Raw genomic sequence first — 27,970 nt, 5'->3', positions numbered from 1 at the left:
GCCGCACACTTACCGGGCTTGCCCGGCACCTCCCGGTCCCCAAGCGCGTCGCTACTCTGCCGATGAGCCGCCGCCGCCAACCGCCGCGCTGCGTAACGCGCCGTCCGGGGAGGAGCCTCCCACCCAACAGCCAATCAGAGCCCGGGAGCGTGCCGTCAGCCTCCACGAATTGGCCGGTGGGCGGAGCTCCAGGGTAACTAGTACGCTAGAGGGCGCCCGCGCGCTCACGGAGAGAAAGGCCGTGGGGCGTGACGACTCGGCTCCGGACGATTAGCCAATGAGAGCCCAAGAGAGGACCGTCAGCCTCCGTTGATTGGTCAGTGGGCGGGGCTGAGTTTATATAAAGCGGCTAAGGCGCGCCCTCAACGCGTCCGTTTGTGTAGGGTTACGGGGTGCTTGCTCCTGGGCGAGCGCTGGGTACCCGCGGCGGGGGTTCGCCGCCCCAGCCAGGCAGCTGAGAGTGGGGCCGCCACAGCCCGCGGTGGTACCGCCAGTCCCGAGCCCCCCGTTCGCTTTCCCGGCTGCACGAGGAGCGTATTTCCCGAATGGCTATCGTTGTGCTGCTGGGCCGGCCCAGCCGAAGGGAGAGCTGAGGGAGCTGCTGGGCTGCTTGCAAGCAGAGTCGGGCTGGGCCCCTTAGCCACTGGAGGGAGGGAGGAGCAGAGGTGCGGCCGCGACCTGCGAGGCTGAGTCTGCGGAGCGGAGGGCCGCGCTAGCCGGTGGCTCGTCTCTATGGCAGGCGCTTCCGGCCGCGCGGGCTGAGCGCTGTTTCGCCCTCCCTTCCCTTGGCGACTCCCACAGGCCGCGCTTCCGGCCGCGCGACTTCCGCCCGGCGGCCCGCGGGAGAGAGGTTCCGCCGCCCTCGCGCCCTGTCGCCCGTGCTGGGCCGCCTGCGCCCTCCGCTGCCGCCCGCGAGCTGTCCGGTCGCGCGTAGCCCCGCTACCGCCGTTCCCCTCCCCCCGCCGAACCCACACCTCCCCCCTCAGCGCAGGGCAGCCGCGCCGGGGGGGCCGCGCCCGCCCCGCCGGTGGAGGCCGCCATGGGCGCGTACCTGTCGCAGCCCAACACGGTGAAGAGCTCTGGGGACGGGGCCGGGCTCGGGCCGCGCCCGCTTCACTTCGGCTTCAGCGCCATGCAGGGCTGGCGCGTCTCCATGGAGGTGAGCAGGGCACCCGAAGCTGCGGCTCTGAGCATGGCGAGGAGGCTTCGTGCTGCCGCGGACCTTTCCCGGTGTCCGGCGCCCACCGGGGGGGCGCGGGGTGAGGGGAGGTGGGCGGTTGGTCCCTCCCGTGGTGCCCGCGCCGTCGGGGCGGGGCTGCCTCTTCCCGTGCCACCGCGGCCCGTGGGTTGCCGCTTCTCCTGGCTCCCGCTGGTTTCCCGTCGGGGTTCTCCCGGCGCATACAGCCCAGAGAAATCCCGGTAGGAATAAAGGCTTGGGCTAAAATGAGAGGAGGAGAGAACAGTTTAGTCCTTGGGATGAAGCACTGAGTGAAGGCAAGTGAGAAATCCTGACGTGAAATCCCTGCTTTTCTTTCCAGGCAGTGCCAGTCTCTCTCTATCCTGTTTCCCTGGGTTTATTGTAATTTTTTCTAGGTAAACTTATTGGAGGAGTTCTCGTTGCTGCTCTCAGCCTCCTGTAGCCAGTCTTGGCTTTACTGCTCTATCAGCCTGGGAAAATTAATTATCTCGGGATACATTCCTGGCTGTGGGAGCCAGGTGTTGGCCTTGGGTTCTCCCAGCGGGGGAGTCTGTTGGAATACTTTGTAAAGCTGTCGTACAAGGGCGATGTTGAGCTGCTGGGAATACTCTGCCTGGCCAGCAGTTCCTTGTGCTTTGAATTTATCACCCTCTGTGAGTACTGTTAACATGCAGGTTTATTTCCCCTTCCAGGCAGCCAGCAAACAGGGTAAATTAAGGGTTAATATTGGTCCCTGCATCTCCCCCTAGGCTACATCTTGTCTGAACACAGTAAAGGAGCTGCCTTGTTTGTAGCCCTTTGGCCAGAGGTTGTCTCATTCAGACCATTTCTTGCAAATATGTTTTTATGAGCCATACTGTCAGATACTTTACTGCTGCTGAAGTGCTACAACCATCTTACTGGTGGCAGAATGGTGACCAGGTGTTTTTTCCTCTCTGCATCAGATTTCAGTGAACCCATGGGCTTGGTAGAATAGGCAGGAGGATTGGTGCTTCTGCTCTTAAGATCCACTCAGAGTAGTCTATGCCTACCATGACTGTCACAGTGTCTCAGTTGGTCCATCCTGGTGACCCCTGGAGGGATGAAATGTGGCACAGGGACATTCCTGGAACACTGAGGTGATGCACAGTGTAATCTCTGTGAAGCGATTAGTTCGTGTGTAAGAGGTTGAGTGCAGGCACTATTCTGGCATCCTTAGTGCACAGAGGCTAAAAGTTGTTTAAGGAGACAGGAATGAGGGAGAACAGTGTTGCCCCTATCTATAATGCTGGTGGGCTAAAGTAACCTTTCCACAGGTGGGGCATTGGCTCATGATTTCAGTCACTTCAGGTCTATTCTTGCTGCTGTTGACCTTTATGGAAATTGGATGATGCCCAGAGCTTGCAGCTGTGTTTTCTGCACTAGCCAATATCTTCAGCTTATCTCCCTATTGGCAGGGGCAATACTGAGGCCATTGGTGTAGACGTGGCTTAACTGTGTTATCACAAGAAATGAGGAGATGGCAGGAGCACTTGTGTTGCAAGCTGAACCTGCTCCAGATTGCTTTTGGGATTGATGGAAGAGAAGTGTGTTGCTTCACACACCACTGAGCAGAAGTTCTGTTGCATTTTCTTGCATTCCAGTGCTGTGTGTTCTTCTCTGTGTCTTGTCTTAGTTTGTATTTTTTCTAAGTGTTTAACTGTACTTTTGTAATTAAAGCTTGGGAATAGCTTTAAGCAAATGTTTACACTTAAGGCGCTAGTTATGTATTATGTTAGCGAAACCACTCAGAGTGTGTGCAAGTGTTAGGAAGGATGCAGGCATTTTGGGGTAGCAGAAATTTGTGTAAAGGAGTTGTCTGTTGCCATTAACTTACATTTAGGAGCCCACAAGTGAGGTAGATACACGGGGCTCCAAAGAAGTGCTATAATAAAAGTCCATTCTTAGTCCAGAGAAGTTGCTTTGTAAGGAAATGTTTTGGGCAGATGAGGGACCCAAAGGATAAGGATACCCAAAAAATAGCGTTAGGTACTAAGAGCGAATAAGAAAAGGGAAAAGCTGAAGATGGCTTTATGGCTCTGGGATACAGTGAAAGGTGCAGGAGGCACTTTGGAAGTAGGTGGATGGGGCCTCTGAGCTTTTTGGTGCTGTTTTGATTGTAGCTCCAAGATGAGACATCCAGCAACCCCCATTTCACTCCTGAAACCTCGCATTAAAAAAAAAAAAAAAGGGCAAGAATTTGGCTCAAAATCTGGAGATTTGACAAATTAACTCTCAATATTATCTTGCTTGCTAATTTCAACTGAATTTGGTGGTTTATGTTTCAAACCTACTGTTTTTCAGTACTGCTGTAGTAACTACTGAGGTGGCTGGAGGAGACCTAGAATCTGGCTCTGGGAGCTCTTTCTTGATCCAAAAAGCACAAGAGCAGGGTCACTTGGACAACACTTGCTGCAGTGAGCTTACCAGGCCTGGAAGCAGGGATGGAGATGTGTAACTGAGCCTCTTGTCCTGGCAGCACAAGGTGGTCTTTGTGGTCCGTTGGGCACTCTGACATAGTGTTAAAAATGCCAAGGGACTGGTGTGCAGCCTGTCCTGTGGAGCCACGAGCACTCATGCTCATGTAGAGAAAGCCCTGTGCTCAGTGTGGGAGCTGAACCATCTCCTGCCAACACATGCTGCCCTCATTTGTTTGCCCTCCTTGCCTGCAGTGCTGTGGATAAGGGTCAGGAAAAGTTGCTCTCAGTGTTCTGCAAATGGAGTAGAGACCGTTTTGCTGTCAGTACTGGGTTTCCTCCCCAGCAGCATTTGCATTACTTGCTCTAATTAAACTGCTGTTTAGCCACCTGGGGCTTATCCCAGTTACTTTGTTGTGGTTTTGCTGTCTCACTAGCTTCTGTAAACGCTCTGAAAACTGTGCATAACATTGCTGGTTCTTTGTTTATACTTATTCCATTCACTATCTCCAGTGAGCTCTCTGGTTAAATTTCCTACAGTATAATTCAGAGTAATTTTTTTTCATTTTGAGCTAAGATCGCAATTTGCCTGTTCAGATGCTGTTTTCATAGTGTCAGGAGTTTCATTGCACTAAGTACTGCATAAAGCCAGATCCTCTCTTTTTTTCTGTTCTTGATAGAAATTGCAGGGGAACGGAGTTCTCTTCTGACAAGACGGGGGGGCGAAGAGCTCTTATCCAAGAAATCTTACAGTAAAAAAGTAGAAGAGCTCAACTGTTACTTGGCTGTGTAGGTGTGTGCGTGTATAGGAATTTTGGGTTATGGCTGGCAATATAGACACATCCAAATCTCTGAGCCAACTCTCTTGGAGTAAGCACAATGTTTTGGGACAGCTGTAGCACATTTAGCTTTAAGGTGATGAACTTGAACCACAGCAAAGAGACTATATCATGTTGCTTAAAGAATCACATGATTGTTTTTGAACAAAAGCATGTGGGGTGCAGTCATGCTGTAAGTTGGTAGGTTAAAGCTTGAACTTCAAGGAATAGTAGATTAGTTGGGCAGGGTGAGGGCTTAAGAGAAAGATTCAGTCCATCTATCAGTTTGAGGTTTTGCACTGGAATAGCCAAGTTTGGTTTGCTTACCCAGAGGGTGAAAGGTCAGGCAGCTGGCTATAAAATCTGGTGGTGCCTTCTTCAAAGTCTGCTGTTCCTGAGAGACCCTGTGAAGAAAAAGGTTGCTCAGTGTGTATAGCTTATATGTTGTTATTGATCTTTGTAGTTTGGGAGCATGCACAAGGAAAGGATGATGCAGCTCGACATTTAAGCCCAAAATGCCCCTGGGAGATGTGCCTTCCTTCTTGTTTGCCCCCAGAGATTCTCAAGAGTTTCTGGACAGTTGCCAGAATGAAGACTTATGTCTTATCTTAGGAAGTGATACCTAGGTTTGTACTTTGGCTTTTGCACCGTTAGTTGAGTAGTTGCTCATTCTTTGCTTCACTGCTTTTAAAAAACACTTGAGAGAGGCCAGGCTTTTTGCCTTGCTTGTCAGGTAGCTGTGTCTGAGGCCAGCAGTGAACCTGGACCATCCCACATGGCAAGAAGAGCAGGAATCCCAAGAGAAGGTTTTCCAGTCAAGTTGGTTGTTCTCTCTGGATGTGGTAATCCTTTGTCTTGCAAGACCCTTACATCTGCTGTTCAGATAGACAGCTGCTGCTGTCTGTGACCGTATTCACCAGGACAAGCAAAGGCAAAGCTGCATTTGAATGAAGGTGTGAGGTCAGGAGGCTTCATATTTGACCTTCTGGCTTTCCAGTTTGCATGGCTCTTGTTTGGGAAGAACTGGGGAAGAGAGCATCTGTGGGAGTGACCAGGGTCCACAGGTGACCCTGAGACAGTTGCATTTGTCTTGGGGGGCGGGGGAATTAGCCAGTGTATTAGTACCAGTATAACTTGTATTTCTGTAGTTACGCTTGGCTAGACAGCCTTCAGCATAGGTACCAGTTTGAGCAACAGAGCACAGCTTGTTGCCTCACATTCATTAAGGACTGTGAGCTGCTTCAGTAACAGAAGCTTCACAAGGACTGCAAGCAGAGGGATTTGATTCTAGGTTCAGCTCGGCCACCTCTGGAGTTGTTGTACTGAGGACCTGAAGGGGATTCCAGTATAATGTCATGGTGACAGGGTTGGGTTACTGTTCTAGCACAGGGAACACCATGACATTAAAGATCCATGCCCCCTCTTTGAAGATGAGTGCTCACCAAGTAAGCTTTTGAGAATGTGAGAGGAGGCGTTCTTGCTCTCCCTCCAGGTTTGAGAATCCCTTTGTCAGTGCTCATAGCCTCCCTGCACCTTTTTCCCACTTTTCTGCAGGGTCTAATGCAACCATGTAATTCCAGACTTTTGCTCTCTCTTTCAGGATGCACACAACTGCATACCCGAGCTGGACAGTGAAACAGCTATGTTCTCAGTCTACGATGGACACGGAGGTAACTGAATCTATGTTCTCTCCTGAGACCTTCAGTGTGGCTCTTCTAGGCTGCCTAGTGGCTGCTGAGCAAGCATCTATCTATCATTAGAAATCCTGTTCCTTCTTGGGAATCATTTTCTTTGATAGATATAGTTGACTAAGGTTTTGAAAGTTTCTTAGGTGTTCTGGAAGGAAGGTCATGGGTTGATACGAAATTGAAATGAGATTTGCATTCCATCTTCTAAAACTGTTAAGAATGTTTTCTTGGCGCATAACTAGACAGGATAGCCACAGAATAGTGGCGTTATGAAAAACTACACAAGACTGGACCAAAGATCTGCCTCTGGTCAGTATGTTCTGGTAGTTAACAGTACTGGTTGCCCAAGGAAACAGGGAAGGAAGAGAAAAGGCAGATCCATTCTGACATGCCTTCCCAGCTTCTATTCTCCATGTAAGAGCTAGAGGTTGCAGCCATTTGGTCTTATAGACACTCTTGAGTCTTCTTGATGAACTAACTCTTAATGAACTTGTCTAATTGCATTTTAAACCAGGTTTATATGGTGATTATTTGCATAGGATATTTGAATAGAGCTTTGTTATTTGAAAAAAGACTTAGATCAAAGTCTGCTGCCTGATGAGCTCACTGAAGTATCCCCACACTTAGGAGAAATCATTGAATGATCACTCCGTTAGCACTTTTCACTTTCCTAATTTTGGACTCCATGCCCTTTCTTCCAGTCAGAAGAGTCCCAGACTTGTCTCTGGTCATACAGTTGAATCTCTGCTATTAAAAAATAGCAGCACCCGTTTTCTGGCCCTGAGGTCAGTTGGCACAGTCTGGCCACATTGATGCTGTTCAGCTGTCTTAGTGTTTAGCATAGTGTGGCTGCATCCAAACTGGTTGTTGGTCCCTGGTTCCTACTAAGTCCTGGACTATGTTTGGCAGTTAGGGAGAAAAAAGTGATAACTATCTTATGCCAGAATTGCATCATGGATTATTCTAGTAGTTTTTAGCATAGGTGATGAAATGCCTGGGCCACGGAACTCAGTAGGCTGCTGGTGTTGGACATAGACACAGGTTCTAAACATTGTATTGTAACACAGCTGTGGTTGTATTTGTCCTTTTTTTTTTGGACATAGTCTAGCTCTGTACCATGCTTTTAGTTAGGCTTAATAGAACTGCCAATACCCTTTAAGTTACAGACATATAATGAATTTATTGTGGCATAAGTGTTTTCCACTTTGTTCTCAGTTCCTTTCCTAACAATTCTGTATTAGCTATTTTGACACAAATAAACTGTAAGGTGACATTTTTAGAACTCTGTCGCCAGTTTCTTCCAGATCTTTCCTTAAGTGGTAATAGATGGTTTTGAGTCCATCCAGTGTGCATATTGACGTTGATTGTCTTTTCTTCTCATGTTTGTCAGTGAGGAATTTCATCTGTCAATATTATGTAAAAGCACAAGATCCTGCTGTCAAATTTTGCAGATTGTTTTAGTGTTGATCTATTGCTTCTTTCTGATGGATTTTCAAGATTATTTTTGTAGATCTTGAGCAACAGAAATTTTCAAGGAACTCTCCTGGGAGTCATCCTCCATTTTGAAAACTCTGCTTCCTTTCCTATAGCACCTCAGTATGTAAAATGTTGATGACCTATTTGAAAGCTTTTTTGGAAATCTGTATGGAGTAGATCAACTAAACTGCCTGCTTCCTCCTACTCATTGACTGTCTGAAAACACAGTGACCAGTTTGTGATGTTCTCTGCTGTATGTTTAACCCCTGCCCAACACACCATATGTATGCATGTATCTGCTAATTCTGCTTATTACTATTTCTACTGTTTGATATGTTCACGTACCAGCTAAGTTGGTCTGTGGTGTTGTGAACCCAGTTTCCACCACTCTGAGGATTTTAAATTTCTTTCGTATGGTATGTATGCCTTTCGTTTCTCTGATAATGGAGCAGATTCAAGTGGAAGGTTACATACCACAGGTCATAATTTCTCCCTTTCCTCTAGAACTGTCATCTCATTCTGCCAAGATGTAAATAATAGTTTAAGACCGTTTTTGCAATAGTTCTTATTAAAAAGGTCAGTCTGAGCAGGTAGCTGACGAGGAGCTCTTCACAAGATGTCATCTTGGCCTGAAGCACTTACTTTTAATGTTTGAAAATTATTTTTCTCCGGATCTTCATCTTAGAGCGTGCAGAGAGCTGGATGGAGCAACTGCTGATATCCTGCAGATTATCTTTAAGAACATCAGGGTAATGAGTTGGTTCTGAGAGGCAGAGAAGGACAAAGGAAAAATAATGTAGGGATTTGGCAACTATTCAACTTAATGTTATTTCTCGTAGAAACTCAGAAACCATTTATAAGCATCTAGCAGATAGAAAGATAAGGAGCATTTACCATAAACTGGTCAAGAATTAATAATATCAAACCAACCTGTTCTTCCTTAAGATTGGTGTGTTAGTTTCTCAGCTAACAGGAAGATCTGTTCCATGTGCTGGATTTTAGAAAGACTTTGGACACTTTGCGACATAATATGTTGGGATTTATTTTAAATACAGTAGGAAAGATTCAAGATAGGCATTGGGGAAAGGCATTAATCAGAATGGCAAAGCACTGACATGAGTTTCTAACTTGTATTTTCGGGTTTCTAACTTGTATTTTACATTTCCAGTGATGGGATTTCTACAGCTCTTACTGGACAAGCCTTATCAGGAATAATACAAATATAGTTGAATCTGACACTGAAGAACTTTTTTGCACATCCCTACATTTGTATGATTTTATTGATGCATTAGTTTTTTAGTTTGAAACAATTTCTCGGGTCTGTCCTATGTAAAAGAAGGTTTTAGTGTGAGAACCTCTACCTTGCTCATTTATCAGCCTTAAACTCTTCAGTAAGCGTCCTGCTCCAAATGGGTTGGGAAGAATTTTTATTAGTGTGCTATTTGTAAAAGGGTTGGCTTTTTGTTGGCTGCTTTTTTTTGGTGGTTGTGCTTGTTTTTTTGTTTTGGATTGGGGTTTTTATGGTTGTTTTGTATTTTCATATTTAGCTTTCAATTTCACTGATCAGTTTTTCTTTAATGTTTTGCCCCCTTCCAGTTTTTGACAGATGCTGCTGATATTTTGCTTTTCCCAGTTTCCTTTTTACTTGCCCTCGCTTCCCTGCCCCCAAATCTTGGAGAAGAATATATGGTACTCTGCACCTCCAGTATGGTGTTTCTGATCAATCTCTGTTGCTATCTACACATGCTTTATCCTTTTTAGCTGTTTTAATAAGTGCCTTCATTGACACAGTTCTCCCTTTTCATATTATATATGAGGTCTATATTATCATAGTGAGGTTTTCTTTTTGCTGCTACCGGGACGTTTAATATGAATACAGTGAGCCCTCATGTAGTTATTTTTCCAGTCTGTAAGCAGAGGGATCGATGTCTCTTGCCCCGTCTTGGTTGCTGCACTGCTTTTGGCTGGGATAGTTTTTTTTTTCACAGGAGCTGGTAGGGGCCTGTGCTTTGGATTTGTGCTGAAAACAGGGATTTTTTTGTTATTGCTGAGCAGTGCTTGCACAGCATCAAGGCCTTTCCTGCTTCTCACCCCACCAGCCAGTAGGCTGAGAGTGCACAAGCAGTGAGGAGGGGACACAGCCAGGACAGATGACCCCAACTGATGAAAAGGATATTCCAGACCATTTGGGGTCACAATCAGCATATAAAGCAGGGTGAAGAAAAAGGAAGGGGCTGATATTTGGAGTGATGATGTTTGTCATCCCAAGTAGCTTACACATGATGGAGCTCTGCTGTCCTGGAGATGGCTGAACACCTGCCTGCAATGGGAAGTGGTGAATTAATTCCTTGTTTTGCTTTGCTTGCACATACAGCTTCTGCTTTACCTATCAAACTGTCTTTATCTCATGATTTTCCTGCTTTTCCAATTCTCACCCCCATCCCTCTGCAGGGAATGAGTGAGTGGCTACGTGGTGCTTAGCTGCCACCTGGGGTTAATCCATGACAACTGTATATGTAAAAGATTGGTGTTTTTTGCTTTTGCAGTTTGCTGTGCTCTGTAATGATAAGTGATGTTTTGCCTGGGAGAATTGCTATTAAAACACCAGTCTTGAGCTTAATCTGATAATTGGGCTCTGTGCTGAAGCCATTACAGTACTTTGGGTACCATCTCATGGAGACAATTAGCAATTATACTTCTTCCTCCAAGAGGTTTTTTTGTGGAAGAAATACAGAATGGCGCCCTTGCAACCTTCTTTTGTCATGTTTTCTCCCTCATTACAGTAACTTCTCGGTATATTGAACATCTTTGGGTAGCTAAAATACTTCTGTTGGTATTTCTTAAGAGTATTGCTTTGGTTTTGTCTAAGCTTAACAAGCAATTTAGGAATATGACCCAGGCACCATGGTGTATGGTTATATGTGGGAGAATATGGGCAGCTGTCTAGAGAACTTCTCACCTCCAGCGATCTGGATTTTCACTCCCAAACAAGTGCAGGATCCTGATGCAGGGACAGAATGTTACAAAATGTTGTGGGTATTCCAGAGAGGCACAATTTACCATGCTGTGCTGGCCCCTGGCCAGCATTTACCAGTGCTACTTGATGTTATGCAGCACCCTCAAGAAGAGAGGGAAAAAATGCCAAAAGGCAGTATGGCTAAACTAGACACTAAATCAGGCCCATCTGGAGAAAAAAGGGAAGCAGAAGTCTGCTCATTTAGTAAGGGATGAAGAAGCTTCTCCGGGGAGGGAGCAGAAGAAAGAATCAGAAGAGGCAGCCTGTACTGCTGCAGAGCAGTCACAGGAACAGGAGGAGGAAGAGGCTGAAATCATGACAGGAATCATGCTATCCCTAAGTGAGCTGGGAGATATGTAAGAAGATTTTAGCCATTAACCAGGTGGGCTAATTCTCAGCTGGTTACTCTGATGCTGGATTGGTGCAGATTGCACTAGAACTAGGAGACAAAGCTCCTGAAGGTCTGCAGTATGCTGATGGCAACATTGTGTGGGGCAACACAGTAGGGGAAGTGTTTGAGAGAAGAATAAACCAGATCCTTTTGAACGCTGATTTTGCTATAAAACAAAATAAGGTCAAAGGACTTGCACAGGAAATCTAGTTTTTGAGAATAAAATGTCAAGATGGATGTTATCATATCCCAATGGATGTGATCAATAAAATAAGAGCTATGTCTGCAGCAGCTCACAAAAAAGAAACACAAGTGGGGTTTTGGCGAATGCATACTTCTGATCTTAAACCTTTGGTATTGGGCAACTATCGATCTTCTCTGTCAAAGAAGAATGACTTTGAAAGCAGCCCTGAGCAGCAGCAAGTCTTTGAACCTATTAAACAAGGAGACAGTTTGTGCAGTAGCCCTTGGACCAGTCTGGACAGGACAGGATGTGAAAAGTTTCCTGTTAGCATGGTGAGGCACTGGAATCGGTTGCCCAGGGAGGTTGTGAGTGCTCCATCCCTGGCAGTGTTCAAGGCCAGGTTGGATGAAGCCTTGTGTGGGATGGTTTAGTGTGAGGTGTCCCTGCCTATGGCAGGGGAGTTGGAACTAGATGATCTTGAGGTCCTTTCCAACCCTAACTATTCTATGATTCTTTAGACTGCTTGCCAGGGCTTCTGGCAAAAAGTACCTGGGGAGACTCAAGGTCAACCTCTAGGGTGCCAGGGGTAAAGAGGATATGAAGTCTGTTACACTGTAACTAGCAGCGTATGAAGGAATCTGATCCACTTCAGAAGTAGTTGGTACTAAACTGCAGGTCATTTTGCCACCTTGATTGCCTGTGCTGGGCTGAATGCTCATAGGGAGAGTCCCCTCTACACATTGTACAGCTCATGCTCCATGGAGTAAGTGGGTCACACTGATCACACAGTGGGCTTGAATAGGAAACCACAACTGCCCAGGAATTCTGGAAGTGATCATGGTCACTGTGCCTAAGAGGCTCCTCTGTATAATAAATTACCAGAAACTTGAAAGCAGTGTGCCTTGTTTACACATGAGACACCCCCCACACACACACAGTACTGCATTTGGCTCTAGGGCCCCCACACAAGAGGGATGTGGACCTCCTGGAGCAAGTCTAGGGGAGGCCATGAAGATGCTCTGAGCGCTGGAGTGCCTCTGCAATGGAGACAGGCTGAGAAAGCTGGGCTTGTTCAGCCTGGAGAAGAGAAGGCTCCAGGGAGACCTTAGAGCAGCTTCCAGTGCCTAAAGGGGCCAACAAGAAATCTGGTTGAGGGGCTTTGGACAAGGGCCTGCAGGGACAGGACAAGGGGGAATGGCTTTAACCTGACAGAGGGGAGACTGAGATTAGACATTAGGAAGAAATGCTTGGCTGTGAGGGTGGTGAGGCAGTGGCGCAGGTTGCCCAGAGAAATGGTGGATGCCCCATCCCTGGCAGTGTTCAAGGCCAGGTTGGATGGGGCTTTGTTCTTGGCTAGTTTATTTGTTATTTGACTCATAAGATTGCTTTACTTTATATTTAAATAGCTTACAAGCTATTGTGTTGTGTCTAAATACAGATCAAATCTTGGAACAGGATCTACTTTCAGCTCTGAAGATGAGATAGAATGGGTTTATGCATGTACGTGCACTAAAAAAGGTTTGATCTAGGAACCTGTATCTCTGGAGGCCTTTTTCTTGCCTTGGTTTCTGCCCTGAGGCAGCTGCCCATTCTTGTCTTCACATGTCATATTCAAGCTTGTGCTTCTGGAGATAGAGAAATCTTACTGCAGTGAGACTCCAGCTGGGCCTTAGGTACTCTGGAGCCAGTCTTGCCGGAAATGCCAAGATAAATTGACTTTGTTCCATATTTCATCTGAATGTGACTCCTGCTTTTAAACCTGAATCAGATGTAGGCTTTGGCAGTGGCATCTAGCTGTGCAGCAGTATGCTCTGAGGCATGAACTTTCCCATGTACGCTTTCACCTTTCTGCCTGATCTTTCAGACATCTTGAAAACTCCACACGCTCTTTCATGAACAAAAGCAGTCCCTTTCGATAATTCTGTTGGAACATGAAAGTATGCACTCTGGAGAGTCCTCTGGATATTTACTTTTTCACTGAGTTCAGTGCTACACAGGATACATTTTACTTTAGCAATCTGAAGACCTTCCTACTACTGCATCTGTGTTGCATTAAGCAGGAAATGCAGCTGAGTCTTTGGCATTACTTAGCTGGAAGCTGCCTCTCTAGACAATATTAAGACAATGATTCATGGAGACTTCGAGAGTTTTACAGTGGGTTTTACACTGAAGACGTGGAAGATGTGATCCTGGATTCATTGTTGGTTATATATATGGTTACAGCTGAGTAACTGTATTCTTGAAGCATTCAGCCACTGAAAGCTTTCCAAGTCCCCAACAGCCAACGGCTCTCCACACCCATTCGTACCAGGGCCTGCTTTTGTACCTCCAGTGCTCCTCTGCGCTGCTCCTCAGGGAAGTGTGAAGATGTGGAAATTGCATTTGGTGAGGTTTTCTTTTCCCTGCTTTCCTAAAACTGTTAGTGCCAGGACTCCTGTTGCAGTTTAAAGTGCACCTTGGAATGTGTAGAGCCTCATCTGGAAGTTGAAAGCAGCAAATGCAGAAGAGGTTAAAGAACCATTCTTCCCCTGAGGAGGCAGTCCTGCAGTCTTGCCCGCCTTGGTGAGGGGGAAGGCCTGGGTGGTGATTCCTCACACTTACCTTACTGTGCCATGTTGTACTTACGCACTCATCCTTCTCTTGCTTCAACAAAATTGTTTCCTGGGTGTTTGCATCTTTGGAAAACTCATTCCATTTTACTGCTTCGCAGGTCAGTTTTGTGCTTCAAAGAGCTCTTCCCAACTTCTGTTTTGCTGGAAATGTTGTCTCAAATGCTTGTTGCAGGTGAGGGCAACCAGGACCATTTCCTTAGGAAACTCTACAGCCCTGAGCACTTAATTCAAGGCTGACAGATGATTTTGAGGCTTTTGGTCAATTTCTGATGGCCAGGTGAGCATGAGTGGGTCTGGGAAAGTTTTATCTTGGTGGATTCTCTGTTGCTTCTCTATACAGCTGTCATAAGAGTGTAAATTTGTGTGTATAAAACAGTAACTGCAGGAGTGAGGGAAGCTTTAATTTTGAGACAGTGCTGTAGCAGGTGAGGCACCATCAAAGAAAAGCAGCAAGTGGCTGTAAAAGGAGTCTTTTGCTCTGAGCTGTTTCTGGTCTGTCCACTGTTACTCATTTGCAGCTGGTGTCTCTTTAGTAGTAGTTCTCCCTAATTCCATGCCACAGCACATGGGGCTGGATCCTTCGAGTCTTAGTGGAGCTGGCAGGGAAGGACTTTGATAAAGAGCACAAAGCAGGACTTGAGGTATCTAAATTGGCTTTCATAATTATCTGGCTCTTCAGCCCTCTTGCTGATGCCCTCACCCCCTCCCTCTGAGGGAGTGTGTTTGACACTTAATGAAGACAACACCTTGGTAAGATGTGGTGGATGGGCTGACTTTGGCCTAAGTGTAACCAAATCCAGGAGTATGTCACAGAATGAACTGGAAGGAGCTATTAGCATCCACCAGGTGATTACACTGATTGCACCCAGGATAGACTGCAGAAAGGCCACAGCTGGCCCTGGTACCCAGAGGCCACTCCATGTGCAAAGGCAGGACCTGGAGTGAAGTAGAGCTTCTCTATTGCACTCACAAATGTTTCCTCAGTGAGAAAAAACTGGCAGGTTTTTTGCTGCGACAGGTCCAGAAGTGCTGAGACAGAATAACATAGTACATCTGTCTGTGTGTAGAAGATGAATTCTTTGAGCCAGTTCAGTTTCTCTGGCCACTGTGGCAGCAATGTGCTTTGAGTCACTGATTCAGCTTATAAAACCCATTATATCTCGCTGGGACTGCTGTGCAAGCAAATAGACCTGAGGTCTGTGTGCTGGGCTGATAGCTGCCTCCTGTGCCCCAAAGGAGCACATACCTTTAGATTTGAGGTAGGCTTTGATGGGTCGTCTTCCATAGCCAGAGAACTCCAAAGGAGATTCTTGTTTTTATTCTAGATGTTTTGGTTAAAACACAAAGTAAGCACCTTTGTATCCCCTGAGCAAGGGAGATGGGGTACCACCAGGACTACTCTCCTTATAAGGAATGGTCTGGTTTCAGCTGCAGCTGATGGAGAGATGACTGTGAGACTGGCAAAAGGGTCTCCTGTGAAGCCTCATCAGCTTTCAGCAGCAACGTCTGTTGTGACGTCTGTGCTGGAGCTACACAGGAAGCAGCAAAGATGCTTCATCTTCTGCGGCACCTACACATTCTTGTACAGTGATTGTCTTTGGGCAGCCACAGTCAGGCACATTGGATATTCCCAGATCACTATTTAATTTCAGTGTCCTGGTGTTAAAAGACATGGCTTGGTTTAACTGCCAAAGCTTTCCATATTGGGGCTGCCTTCCCGCTTTCGCAGTGACAGAGCAAGAGCTTTCTCTAGTGCATTGCTTTGCAGAGTGCTGTCTGCAGCCCTGTGCCCTGCCTGCTTACAGGGGATGGGACCAAGGCTGCAAAGCTGTCAGTGGCTTTATCAGATCAAGCTGCTTGTGGAGAAGAAAATCCTATGTCCCTTAGCTGTGGCAGAAAGAATGCCCTGTTGGGTCATCTTTTCCATCAGGTGGGTGATCAGGTGCCAATGCTGGTATTATTAGATCTGTCAGCTGCTTCCACTAGCATAGACCAGGGTGCCCTTTGGTCGTTCTCTTCTCCTTTTCTGATCTCAGCAGGTAGCTGTGGCCTGTCCTCTTCTGCCAGAACAGTTAATTGGTACAGTGATGGAGGCTTTTACCCCCCCCATTCCTGTTTAGTGTTTGAGTAAGGCCATCGGCCTGATCATCAGTGTTTAGGTTCAACAAGGCTCAGTGCTGGGTCCTGCACTTGGGCCACAGCATGCCTGTGCACCACTACAAGCCGAACACGAGCAGTTTATGCCCAGATGGCCAAGAAGGCCAACAGCATCCTGGAGTTTATTACCAATAGTGTGGCAGCAGGGCCAGGGCAGTGATCATAGAATCATAGAATAGTTAGGGTTGGAAAGGACCTCAAGATCATCTAGTTCCAACCCCCATACCATGGGCAGGGACACCTCACACTAAACCATCCCACACAAGGCTTCATCCAACCTGGCCTTGAGCACCGCCAGTGATGGAGCACTCACAACCTCCCTGGGCAACCTATTCCAGTGTCTCACCACCCTAAAAGGAAAGAATTTCCTCCTTATATCCAATCTAAACTTCCCCTGTTTAAGTTTTAACCCATTACCCCTTGTCCTGTCATACAGTCCCTGACGAAGAGTCCCTCCTCAGTATCCCTATAGGCCCCTTTCAGATACTGGAAGGCTGTTATGAGGTCTCCATGCAGCCTTCTCTTCTCCAGGCTGAACAGCCCCAACTTTCTCAGCCCATCTTCATACAGGAGGTGCTCCGGTCCCCTGATCATCCTCGTGGCCCTCCTCTGGACTTGTTCCAGCAGTTCCATGTCCTTTTTATGTTGAGGACACCAGAACTGCACACAATACTCCAGGTGAGGTCTCACAAGAGCAGAATAGAGGGGCAGGATCACCTCTTTCGACCTGCTGGTCACGCTCCTTTTGATGCAGCCCAGGACACGGTTGGCTTTTTGGGCTGCGAGCTCACACTGAAGCCGGCTCATGTTCATTTTCTCATCGACCAGCACCCCCAAGTCCTTCTCTGCAGGGCTGCTCTGAATCTCTTCCCTGCCCAACCTGTAGCTGTGCCTGGCATTGCTCTGACCCAGGTGTAGGACCTTGCACTTGTCATGGTTGAACTTCATCAGGTTGGCATCAGCCCACCTTACAAGCGTGTCAAGGTCCCTCTGGATGGCATCTCTTCCCTCCAGCGTATCAACTGGACCACACAGCTTGGTGTCATCGGCAAACTTGCTGAGGGCGCACTCAATCCCACTGTCCATGTCAGTGACGAAGATGCTAAACAAGACCAGTCCCAACACCAATCCCTGAGGGACACCACTCGTTACCGGTCTCCAGCTGGACATCGAGCCATTGACCCCAACTCTTTGTGTGCGGTCATCCAGCCAGTTCTTTATGCACCGAGTAGTCCATCCATCAAATTGATATCTCTCCGATTTAGAGAGAAGGATGTCATGTGGGACAGTGTCAAACGCTTTGCACAAGTCCAGGTAGATGACATCAACTGCTTTACCCTTGTCCATCGGTTCTGTAGCCCCATCATAGAAGGCCACCAAATTGGTCAGGCAGGATTTCCCCTTAGTGAAGCCATGCTGGCTGTCACCAAGCACCTTGTTGTTTTCCATGTGCCTTAGCATGCCTTCCAGGAGAATGTGCTCCAAGATTTTACCAGGCACAGAGGTGAGACTGACTGGTCTGTAATTCCCCAGGTCTTCCATTTTCCCCTTCTTGAAAATGGGGATTACATTTCCCTCTTTCCAGTCATCGGGAACTTCACCTGACTGCCATGATTTTTCAAATATGATGGCCAGTGGCTTAGCAACTTCATTCGCCAGCTCCTTCAGGACCCATGGATGGATTCCATCAGGTCCCACGGATTTGTGAGCATTCAGATTTTTATCATGGCCTCGAACCAGATCCTCTCCTACAGCGGGCCCAAGGTCTTCATTCTCACAGTCCCTGCATTTACCTTCTAAGACCTGGGTGGTGCAGTCAGAGCCTTTGCCAGTGAAGACCGAAGCAAAGAAGTCATTCAGAACCTCAGCCTTCTCCAAATCCTGTGTAGCCAGTTCTCCCGAAAGCTTCCTCAGTACTGGCACTGGTGCGGCCACACCTCAAGTCCTGTGTTCAGTTCTGGGCCCCTCACTGCAAGAAAGACATTGTGGAGTCTGGAGTGGGTCCAGAGAAGGGCAATGGAGCTGGTGAAGGGCCTGGAACACAGGTGTGATGAGGAATGGCTGAGGGAACTGGGGGTGTTTAGTTTGGAGAAGAGAAGGCTCAGGGTGGACCTTATCACTCTTTATAACTACCTGAAAGAAGGATAGAGAGAAGAGGTGGTCAGTCTTTACTTCCAAGTAACAAGTGATAGGGCAAGAGGAAACGGCCTCAAGCTGCACCAGAGGAGGTTTAGATTGGATATTAGGAAAAAATTCCTCGCTGAAACAGTGGTCAGACACTGGAACAGGCTGCCCAGGGAATGGTGAAATCACCGTCCCTGGAAGTGCTCAAAAACCATGTAGAGATGGCCCTCAGTGATGTGATTTAGTGGTGGTCCTGGCACTCATGGGATAACGGTTGAACTTGGTGATCTTAAAGGTCTTTTCCAACCTGGTTCGATTCTTTTCTCAGGGAAGCCCCTGAAGAGCTTCACGACACTGCATGGCTTGCGTGCAGATGACCCACCTCTGTGTCTGTTATACACTATGGATGATGTAGTTCAATACCCCAGAGAGTGTCAAAATGAGAGATGTCACACCATCATGCTGGTCCAGATTGGGCAGGCAGGAATGATTGCAAGTTGGAAGAGAAACTGGAAGAAATGGCAGCTGCCCATTGCAGCAGTTGCATCAGCAGCCCACTTACTGGGCCTACTCCATGTCCTGTAGTTCCTGATCTGGGAGTATCCCTGCTGTTTTCCTAGTTTTCCTCCTCCTTGGACTGTAGAGGCACATGGTGGGCCTTGATTATTGGTCAAACCTTTATGTGGCAGCACATTACTGTCATGTCTAGGTCTCAGCCAAGGTCTAAACCAAGTCCTGGAACTGCTCTGCCCATGGCAGAGTCCTGTGTCTCTGCAGCAGACTGACCAAGCCACCTTCAGTCCCTGTCATACAACAGAGAACGTAGCAATTGTCAGTGCTGTCTTCAAGAGTTTCAGGGCTAGTGTTTTATGGCCTGCTAACTTGGCTTTACGTAAAAGCAGCCTCAATGAAAAGATGTACATAGTGTGCTCCTGGCCATGACTCTCTCCTTATAGAGTCTGGATCTGCTGGGTGGTTTTCTGCCATGATCTGAGGCTGTGCATGTTTTTCTCAGTGGCCATGCCTCTCTGAGCAGCCCCTGCTGACTCTCCCAATTCAAGTGATTTGAAAGACCTGTCACTGTCATTATTCACCAGTCCCTCCACCTACAATTATGTCATAGAAATTTGGTTTTATTTTGGCTCTGATAAAAATGTTACATTTAAGCTGGTCCTTCCAGACTATACAAATACATCTTCCACTGTGATTTGTTGGGTTTCATCTCATGAGTGGTAGTTGGCAGTTCTTTAACCTCTTCTGCATTTGCTGTCTTGAAAGTTTAATTTTTTAAGACAAGTGATGTCTTTTATATATATATATATATATGTAAATTATATATAATATATATACATGTTATATACCTTACCTAAATTGTCAGCATGCTTAGTTTTATCAGCAAAATCCCAGTATCTTTAAGAGCATATGTTGAATTGGCAACCATAAGCTCATGTCATTGGACATTAATTGTCCATCCTTTTAACTTCAGACCCTGTATAAAGTCCTGCTGGAATGTTTCTGGCATTTGAAAGTCTTTCAGATGCTCTAGGAGTGGATGCTTGGTTTGAGTGTTGACCATCAGTCACAGAATCACAGAATCACAGAATCCCAAGGGTTGGAAGGGACCTCAAAAGATCATCTAGTCCAACCCCCCTGCAAGAGTAGGGTAACCTACAGTAGTTGTCCTCTGTGCTTTCATCAGCCTGGTGTTCTGGCCACCGTTCACTCATGCTGTGCACACACAGACACACTTTCCTGTCCTGTTTTGCTGATCAGGACACCCGTCTTCCTGAAAGGCTTGTCTCAAGGTTATGGCATTGTATTTTCCTTGGTCTAGAACATAGACTAGAATACGTAATGCTTTTTGTGCTGCTCATCACGCGTTGGTAATGCTTACAGTGACCAACAGCTTCCTTTCTCTCTGCTTGTTGCTTATCCCTGTGCTTACATGTGGAAATAGAGCTTTCTAGGTAAGATGGGCCTAAACTGTTGGCCTATGTGCTAAAATGGGCCTAAACTCCCTTTCAGGAAGTTTATAGTGTTAGCTAAACCTGATAGATCAGTGCTCATTGAGGTTTTCCGGGGGTCATCAGCAAATCCTGCTGCTCTGGAGATGCAGCCTATGGGTAGGTGTGAGTGAGATCCCCAGCAGTCTGTTGCTGCATAACTTTTCTGTGTCTGGGATAGTTCTAGTTTTTGGCCCCAGATTTGAATTCAGTTGCTCAGGAATGTGTTCTGCTTGTGGGAGTACTAGTCTCTTTAAATGATTTCTGCTCTCTTTCAGGAGAAGAAGTTGCCCTGTACTGTGCCAAGTATCTTCCTGAGATAATCAAAGACCAGAAGGCCTATAAGGAGGGCAAATTGCAAAAGGTAAAAATCTAGCTCTGCCTTGACACAAGTAAGCACCACTGCAGAGGAAAGCTCTGATTTTGTACCTAATGCTTATATGCAGGGCACTGTCCTCCAAGCTCTGTCTGCCATGTCTTCCATTTAATTTCCTTTTTTCTAGGAGCAAACACCAAGTGTGATTTACTTTCGAAGCTAAAGCTTCTTCTATTTTCCAGGGGTTTTTTGTTGGGTTTTTTTGCCTGTTTTGGTTTGTTTTTTAATTTTCACACTCATTCCAGTCAAAGGCATGGGCTGGTTCTTGGAGGGGTTTTGGTGTGTTGTTTTGGGGGGGGCAGGTGTAGCTTTTGTCAGAGGTGAGAGGTTAGTTCATGTCTTGCTTCCGCCAAGCAATCCCTCTGTTGTAATTCTCTTTCATAGTACTAATGCCTCATCTGGTGTCAGATGTCCAGTGGGTTGCTGCTGGGCTCTGTAGTACTGTGGGTGAGGGGGAAGCAGTCCCTCCAGAGCTTCTGCTTTTACATCTAGACTGAGGATAGCCTTCAAGGCAAACTTGAATCAGTTTGTGGCTCTTGCTCTAGGCTGAAACACCCCAGTATCATGCTTTGCTGACCCCAAGCTGGCTGCACTCGCTGACTGCAAATAAGCCTGTCTGCTGAGCAGAGGAGCCTGCATGCTGAGCCATTCCACAGCGGTTTTAATGCTATCCTGTCTTCAGGCTTCTGTGGGCTACAGCAAGGCTTGTGGTGCCTTGTTCACTGAGATCCTCCAGGAGAAGCTGTGTCAGTGTGGGCCTGATGAGCAGGCAGGGAGGTGCATTGAATACTGTCTGCATGGCCAGGTCTGGGGGTGATCTGTGGCACAAAGTCTAGTAGGAGGCCAGTAATGACCACTGTACCACCAGGATCAGTGCTGGGTCCAGTCCCATTTAACATCTTTGTGAATGATCTGCACACTGGGGCAGGTTTGCAGGTGACCCTGAGCTGGAAGGAGCAGCTGTACACAAGGGTTGTGCTGCTCTGTCATGCAGAGGGACCCAGGGAGGCAGAGAAATGGGCTGACAGAACCTCAGGAAGTTCAGCAAGGGGAAGTGCGAAGTCCTGCTCCTGGGTATGAACAAACCCACCACTCCAGCATGTGCTGGGGGCTGCACAGTGGGAAAGCAGCTCAGCAAAGACCCCAGGGTCTTCGTGGGCACAGAGCTGACCGTGAACCAGCCACATGCCCTTGCTGCAAAGGTGGCAAAGGGTGCCCTGGGCTGCATTAGAAAAAGCATTCCCAGTTGAGGGGGGTGATGATGCTTCCCCTCTGCTCTGTTCTGGTGAGGCCACCCTGTGAGCACTGGGCCCAGTGCTGGCTCCCCAGTGCAAGAGGGACATGGGCAGACTGGAGATCTTCAGTCCAGCGAGAGGCCACCAGGGTGCTGGAGGGACTGGAGTATTTCTATTGTGGAAAAAGGCTGATGGAGCTGGGATGGCTCAGCCTGGAACAGATCGGGCTCTGGGGGATGGAATCCATGTCTGTAAATCCCTGCAGGGAGGGTACCGAGAGGCTGGAGCCAGGCTCTTCTAAATGGTGCCCAGTATCAGGACTGAAGGCAACAGGCATAAACTGGACTGCAGGAGGTTCCCTCTAAATATCAGGAAGCCCTTTTCAGTGTGAGGGTGACCAAGCACTGGCACAGGTTGCTCAGGGAACTCCTATCTTTGGAGCTCTTCAGAAGCTGCCTGGACATGATCTTTGGTAACCAGCTCTGTGTGGGCCTGCTGGAGCAGGGTGTTGGATCAGGTGTACCCCAAAGGTCCCTGCCAGCCTCAGCCATTCTGTGATTCTCTATGGTGTGTGTTCTGAAAGAAACTTGATTGCACAGCATGACAGGCACGCATTCTGTAAGGAAGGTGAAACTGCACACTCTTTGTCTGTGTTCATACATAGGCCCTGGAAGATGCTTTCTTAGCCATAGATGCCAAGCTTACCACTGAGGAGGTGATTAAAGAGCTCTCTCAAATGGCTGGGCGGCCCCAAGATGATGAAGATGAGAAAGAGAAGGTTGCTGACGAAGATGATGGTAAGTCAGATGCCAGTGAATACACAAGACTCTGCAGCGCCAGGACAGGGACTGAGAGCAGGTGGGCATGGCCTTCTTTAGCAGAAGGTTTTCTTCCCAAATTTCAGTTGGCATTGAACTGCACCCACTCAGCACCATTTATTGGTTTGGGCTGGTGCTAGGGGAATTCTGATTCATTTGGTAGCTTAATCCTATAAATAATCCTATAAAAACTGTCACAGTTTTCCATAGGGCTTCCTCCATAGGGTGCAGAGTTCTAGGATATGTCAGAAACCTCTGAGCTGGGAAGTGGGCTAAGCTGTGAAAGTGAGACTATGATGTCTGGTGCTTAGATCTCCCGAGCTGGTGGCAGACACCAGCTGCAGGCAGGATTGAAGTAGATTCTGATCTCTTCAGCAATATTTTTTGTGCAAATGTTCTTCTCCACCAGCAAATAGTTGTCAGACCATGAAGCCAGCTAGAAGTAAATCCCAGGGTGGAATCCTGTGCTGCTCTCAGCTGAACATCTCGTGACTAGCCTTGAAGCAGATGTAAAGCGATATCTTTGTCTTGAGCATTGTGTGGGGTCTGGAAGTGCTGAATTTGTGCCCCTTGTTCTCCAGCTGACAGGGACAAAGTGGCATTTTGGTTGGTTGGGTATTTGGTTTTTCTTCTTTGTCCTGTGTTTTCAGGAGTATTTTGGATATAGTTGTTTCTTTTCCTGTTGGGATTAAATAGCAAAGAAAATAACAACCAAGTGGATGTCAATAGGGAAGCGGTGGTCATTGGCTCATAGTTTAGAGAAAGTCATCCTATTTTCTGTCTAGTATCCCACTTGGAAGATGGTGCATTCACTGCCTAAAAGCTATTCCATCATCTCTTTCTAAGCTGGTTGGGATCTCTGAGATGCTTCAGGCCCATGGAGAAACTGCTATAACAAAATCTTCTCATTCCCAGTTGCAGTATTAACAAACAGATCTCTACATGAAAGTGGTCTTTCTGCTTCCCCCACAGCTTCAGATGAGCCTCTTCACCCTCTAACCTTCCATCTGATTTAAACACTCTGTGCTGCCCACAAGTCAGCCAGGTAGCATCAGAGGCCAGAGGCATTAGGGGAACTTGCAGGCTGCATGCATCAGCTGTGGTTAGAAGCCTGCCATTTGCCTATTGGTGATCTGCAGTGCCTGGAAGCTGTGGAATGGTGTAGGCCTGGCTGCTAGTGAGCACTGTTCCTGCTAGTGAGCAGCCTGTTGAGCATTGCTGAAACTTACCTGCAATAGCAACGTCCAGCCAGGGCAGCTCACTGCTGAACTCTGTGTGCTGCATGGTGCTGCTGTGGTGATGTATTCTGTTTTCTGACCTTCTTTGTCCTCATCCTCCCTCCCCCTTTGCATTTTTAGTGGATAATGAGGAAGCTGCTCTTCTGCATGAAGAAGCCACAATGACCATTGAGGAGCTTCTCACACGTTATGGACAAAACTGCACCAAGAACCTCAAAAACAAGTCTTTAGCTCCAGCTGGGGAGAACGCTGCAGAGGGGACAGGCAAGCAGCATGATGGGGAGTCAAATATGAATGGAGAGGCTGACCCAGGGGAGCTTACCGACCACAAGGAGAGGAAGAATGGGAAGCCAGATGAAGAAAGCACGGGTATTTCCTCCACCTCAGACAAAGCCAGCGCTGGAGGCAACAGCCCTGCTCTGCAGAAGCCTGAAGCAGGCAAAGGTGACGAGGCCGTCACCTCTTCTACTGGGGAGGCCGGGCCCTCCTGCTCCTCTACGGGAAAGCCCCAGCGCACAACCAAATCCAAATTTTTTGAGGACAGTGAGGATGAGTCAGATGAGGTTGAGGAAGAGGAGGAAGACAGTGAGGTAGGAAACAGCACTGGGACAGAGTGGCCTTCTGTCTGGGCAGAATGCATTGCTTACTGTGGTACTTGATCTACGAGCCTCTGGCTCATCCTAGGTGTATCCTGGGAGCAGGTTTTTCAGGCTGATACTTTGAGACCATCTCATGGGAGCACTGGGAATTGTTTAGATAACCCTGGAGGAAACATACCCTCATCTGTGCAGCGGCCATTGGTCTTGCTGCATGCACCATCCCTTCATTAACTGTGGGAGCTGAAACTAGCTGCTCTGATTGTAGACATCAGGTGTGGGGGAAATGTACCAGGTCATCTCCCTCTTCTGGGGCAAATTACCATCTGTCCCCAGAATGGAGGGACCAACTGTCTGGGGAGGGCACTGAGACTGTCCTGTGTGACTCCTGGTGGTATCTCTCATTTCTTGTAGGAATGCAGTGAAGATGAGGATGGTTATAGCAGTGAAGAGGCAGAGAATGAAGATGATGAAGATGACACTGAAGAAGCAGAGGAGGATGAGGATGAAGAGGAAGAAATGTTGTTACCAGGCATGGAGGGGAAAGAGGAGGTGCACACCCTGTTCTTGTGTTCTGCGGCATAGGATGAAGCCAAGGGCACTTGGGGGGGAGCTCAGCAAGGCCATGTTTTATCCTTGTCCTTCGTTCGGGTGAGGTTAAAACATCTATTTTGTTCTCTTGAGGCTCAACACAGCTGCTGACAGCCTGACTTTATGCAAAAGCCTAAGGGATAGGGCATGGATTTGGGCAACAGGTTGAGATCAGTGAGGCTGACCCCACTGCTGGGTTTGCTGTGCTTAGAAACCACTGTGGGGTTGGTGTGGAAGGAGAGTGCAGGACAGTAGCAGGACTGCTCTGCTACAGGACTGCTCTGCTACAGGACTGCTCTGCTAGCACTGCTGATCCTGGGCAGAGCATTGTTCCTTGCCAGGCCCAGGCTGTGGCCTCTCAGCCCATGGCAGTGCTGGCCAATGGGCCAGGGACCTAGGATGTCCTAGGACCTAGGGAAAGGGGGACTGCAGTTTCCAAGTACCAACCTTTTCTCTTTGGAGAGATGCCCCAGCTTCTGCTTGAAGGCTGGGGCTGCGATCAGCACACTAGAGCTGATGGTATAGGAGGACATGTTCAACACTGGAGAACCCTGAAGCACTGATGCTTTGTGAGGCTGGAATGGAGGTAGTGCTTGACCTTGCTTCTCAATGAACACGCTCCTGCTGCGTTTCACAATTTCTCCATTGTTCTGTGTATGCTTATGGGAAGAAGGGGTGAGACACAGCACCTCAGGGTTTGGGACACTGCTGGGTCTGCGGTGGGTAGTGCCAGTTCCCTATTCACATGATAATGGAGAAAGGAGCCTCAGAAAAATCATTCATCTCTTTCAGCCTGGCTCTGACAGTGGGACAACTGCTGTCGTGGCGCTTATCCGGGGCAAGCAGCTAATCGTGGCTAATGCTGGAGACTCTCGTTGCGTGGTGTCAGAAGGTGGCAAAGCCGTCGACATGTCATACGACCACAAGCCAGAGGACGAGGTGGAGCTGGCCAGGATAAAGAATGCTGGTGGCAAGGTCACTATGGATGGGAGAGTGAATGGTGGTCTCAACCTCTCCAGAGCAATCGGTGAGCAAGAACGGGGGTGGATGCTGGCATGGCTTTGGCCTCCAGAGTGCTGTGCTCAGGACATCCAGGCTTCCAGCGCGTACCAGCTGCAAAGTTTAAGGAGCAGCTTTTTAACTAGATGATGAGTAGAACCTATTCGGTATTTGATGTGGTAAGATTTCAGTCTAGAGAAAATGGCTGTGAAACTGGTAGATATAAGTGCAAAGCAACACTTAGCACTTACCAGCTAGCCTTGTCAGATGTGGGGCACTTTGGTGTGAAAAGATGCTGAACTGGCAAAGGCACCTCTTTCTCATTGTATGGTAAAAGCTTGTGGCAGCTGTGTCTGATGGGCCAACAGCTGTATCTGCTCTGGCTGTGGGAGCACAGGCTCTGATTCTGCTGGGGCTGCCCTTTGACAGAGCAGTGTTTCTCACAGTTCAGGGGTAGGCAGCACTGCCAGGGCCCAACCAGAGAAAAAGTAATCCTCCTCTGCACCACAGGTGATCACTTCTACAAGCGGAACAAGAATCTGCCTCCAGAAGAACAGATGATTTCTGCTTTGCCTGACATCAAAGTGCTGACAATAAATGATGACCACGACTTCATGGTCATTGCCTGTGATGGAATCTGGTGAGTCGCGGGGGAGCTGTGTCTCTTGGAATCACTACTGTGGTCTTTCTGTGGAGCTGAGCCTCAAGAAGGCCCAGGGACCCTGGCTGCTAGTTAGGCACTATGGCATGACTGCTCCCTTCACTTGCCCTTCTGACCTCTCCACTCTATGCAGGAATGTGATGAGCAGCCAGGAAGTGGTGGATTTCATCCAGTCCAAGATCACCCAAAAGGATGAGAATGGAGTCCTGAGGCCGCTCTCCTCCATCGTAGAAGAGGTAAGGTCCAGAGTTTCACCATCCCTTCAGCACACAGTGTTTCTGCATCCCACCTTGGTGCCTGACTCTGCCCTCCCTCTCGATCAGACTGGTTTGTTCAGCATTTGAGGTGTCTGGGCTGCAACGCTGGGGTTGACCTCTAGGTTGTTGTCAAGCTGAAAGAGTTTCTGTCCGCTTCCAGAAAACCAGGGCTGCTGAGGCTGTTTCTGTCCCCTGTCTGGCTGCGAACAGCATTTTGAGCCCAGTCCTCACCGCCGTGGCCTGGCAGCCCCTAAGCCACTGTCAGTTGCTAGAAGGTGCCCGGTGTCTCAGTTATTCATAGTGCTCTGCCTGTGCTCTCTGCTAACCTGTCCTGTCCCTCTTCAGCTGCTGGATCAGTGTTTGGCTCCAGACACCTCAGGGGACGGCACCGGCTGCGATAACATGACCTGCATCATTATCAGTTTCAAACCCCGTAATGCACATCCACCTGCTGAGAGTGGGAAGCGGAAACTGGAGGACATGGCAGCACCAGCAGAAGAGAATGGTGGCGATAACAAGAAGAAGGCCAAGCTGGAATAGCAGGCCTCGCACAGGGACTTTGCTGTGCGCTCACCAGACTCTTGTTTCTTAAACATGCTGAATGCAAGACTCCAAAGTCTTGTCCTTTTTTTAGCCTTAGCAGAGGCCTTGTTTGTCCGTGTCCGGGGTGGGGGGTGGGTCTGGTTAGCAAAGGCATGTCGCACTGTTCATCTGTAACCATTCCAAAGAGGGAGCTGAGGACACAGTTGCGTGTGGGAGCAGCCACCAGCCACAGCGCAGGAGCCCGCTGCAGCCTGTGAGCACGGAGCCCTGTGGTTAGGAGAAGGATGTCCCCCCATTGTCTCCATGTGGTTGTTGCCATTTCTGTGCCTGTGAATTTCTGTTCAGAGGGAAGAACTTTTTCACTGTTGAGGTTTTTTTAATCTGCACCCAATTATTTAAGGCCCTTTGTTTTTATTTGTGAAACAATCTGGCTGTGGTGCTGCCGCCACACCGCGTTCTGTTGTACACTTTCAATCAGTACTTTTTTCAAACTAAAAGCCCAAAAAACGTAGATGTGCTTCTGGTCCTTGGTTCTTTCCTGAAGTGTGGGGGGT

The 27,970-nt window shown here is 47.9% G+C and overlaps 2 protein-coding genes across 2 annotated transcripts in view; one reads left to right on the top strand and one right to left on the bottom strand.

Moving 5' to 3' along the window:
* NRBP1 (nuclear receptor binding protein 1) overlaps positions 1 to 724 on the bottom strand; it is a 43,391-nt gene extending 42,667 nt beyond the window's left edge. Inside the window, exon 1 of the mRNA XM_065682086.1 lies at positions 14 to 724. The gene's annotated coding sequence lies outside the window, so the exon portion shown is untranslated. The remainder of the gene's footprint in view (positions 1 to 13) is intronic.
* Positions 432 to 27,927, top strand: PPM1G (protein phosphatase, Mg2+/Mn2+ dependent 1G). Its single transcript, XM_065682085.1, has 10 exons — positions 432 to 1,159; positions 6,052 to 6,121; positions 20,381 to 20,466; positions 22,378 to 22,510; positions 23,890 to 24,359; positions 24,780 to 24,917; positions 25,749 to 25,983; positions 26,466 to 26,595; positions 26,750 to 26,852; positions 27,219 to 27,927. The coding sequence occupies exons 1-10, from the start codon at positions 1,040 to 1,042 to the stop codon at positions 27,411 to 27,413; spliced, it is 1,680 nt and encodes a 559-aa protein (XP_065538157.1). The 5' UTR covers positions 432 to 1,039; the 3' UTR covers positions 27,414 to 27,927.
* Positions 27,928 to 27,970: the final 43 nt, after the last annotated feature.

The sequence above is a fragment of the Lathamus discolor genome, chromosome 5 (assembly GCF_037157495.1).
Source record: "Lathamus discolor isolate bLatDis1 chromosome 5, bLatDis1.hap1, whole genome shotgun sequence".
NCBI classification, from domain to species: Eukaryota; Metazoa; Chordata; class Aves; order Psittaciformes; family Psittacidae; genus Lathamus; species Lathamus discolor.
This window is presented reverse-complemented; position numbering and strand designations above follow the sequence as displayed.

Excerpts from the sequence above, each read along its gene's own strand:
- PPM1G (XM_065682085.1), top strand. The coding sequence starts at position 1,040 with ATGGGCGCGTACCTGTCGCAGCCCAACACGGTGAAGAGCTCTGGGGAC. Across the intron at positions 6,122-20,380 it reads AGTCTACGATGGACACGGAG|GAGAAGAAGTTGCCCTGTAC; the intron begins GTAACTGAATCT and ends GCTCTCTTTCAG. Across the intron at positions 22,511-23,889 it reads GGTTGCTGACGAAGATGATG|TGGATAATGAGGAAGCTGCT; the intron begins GTAAGTCAGATG and ends TTGCATTTTTAG.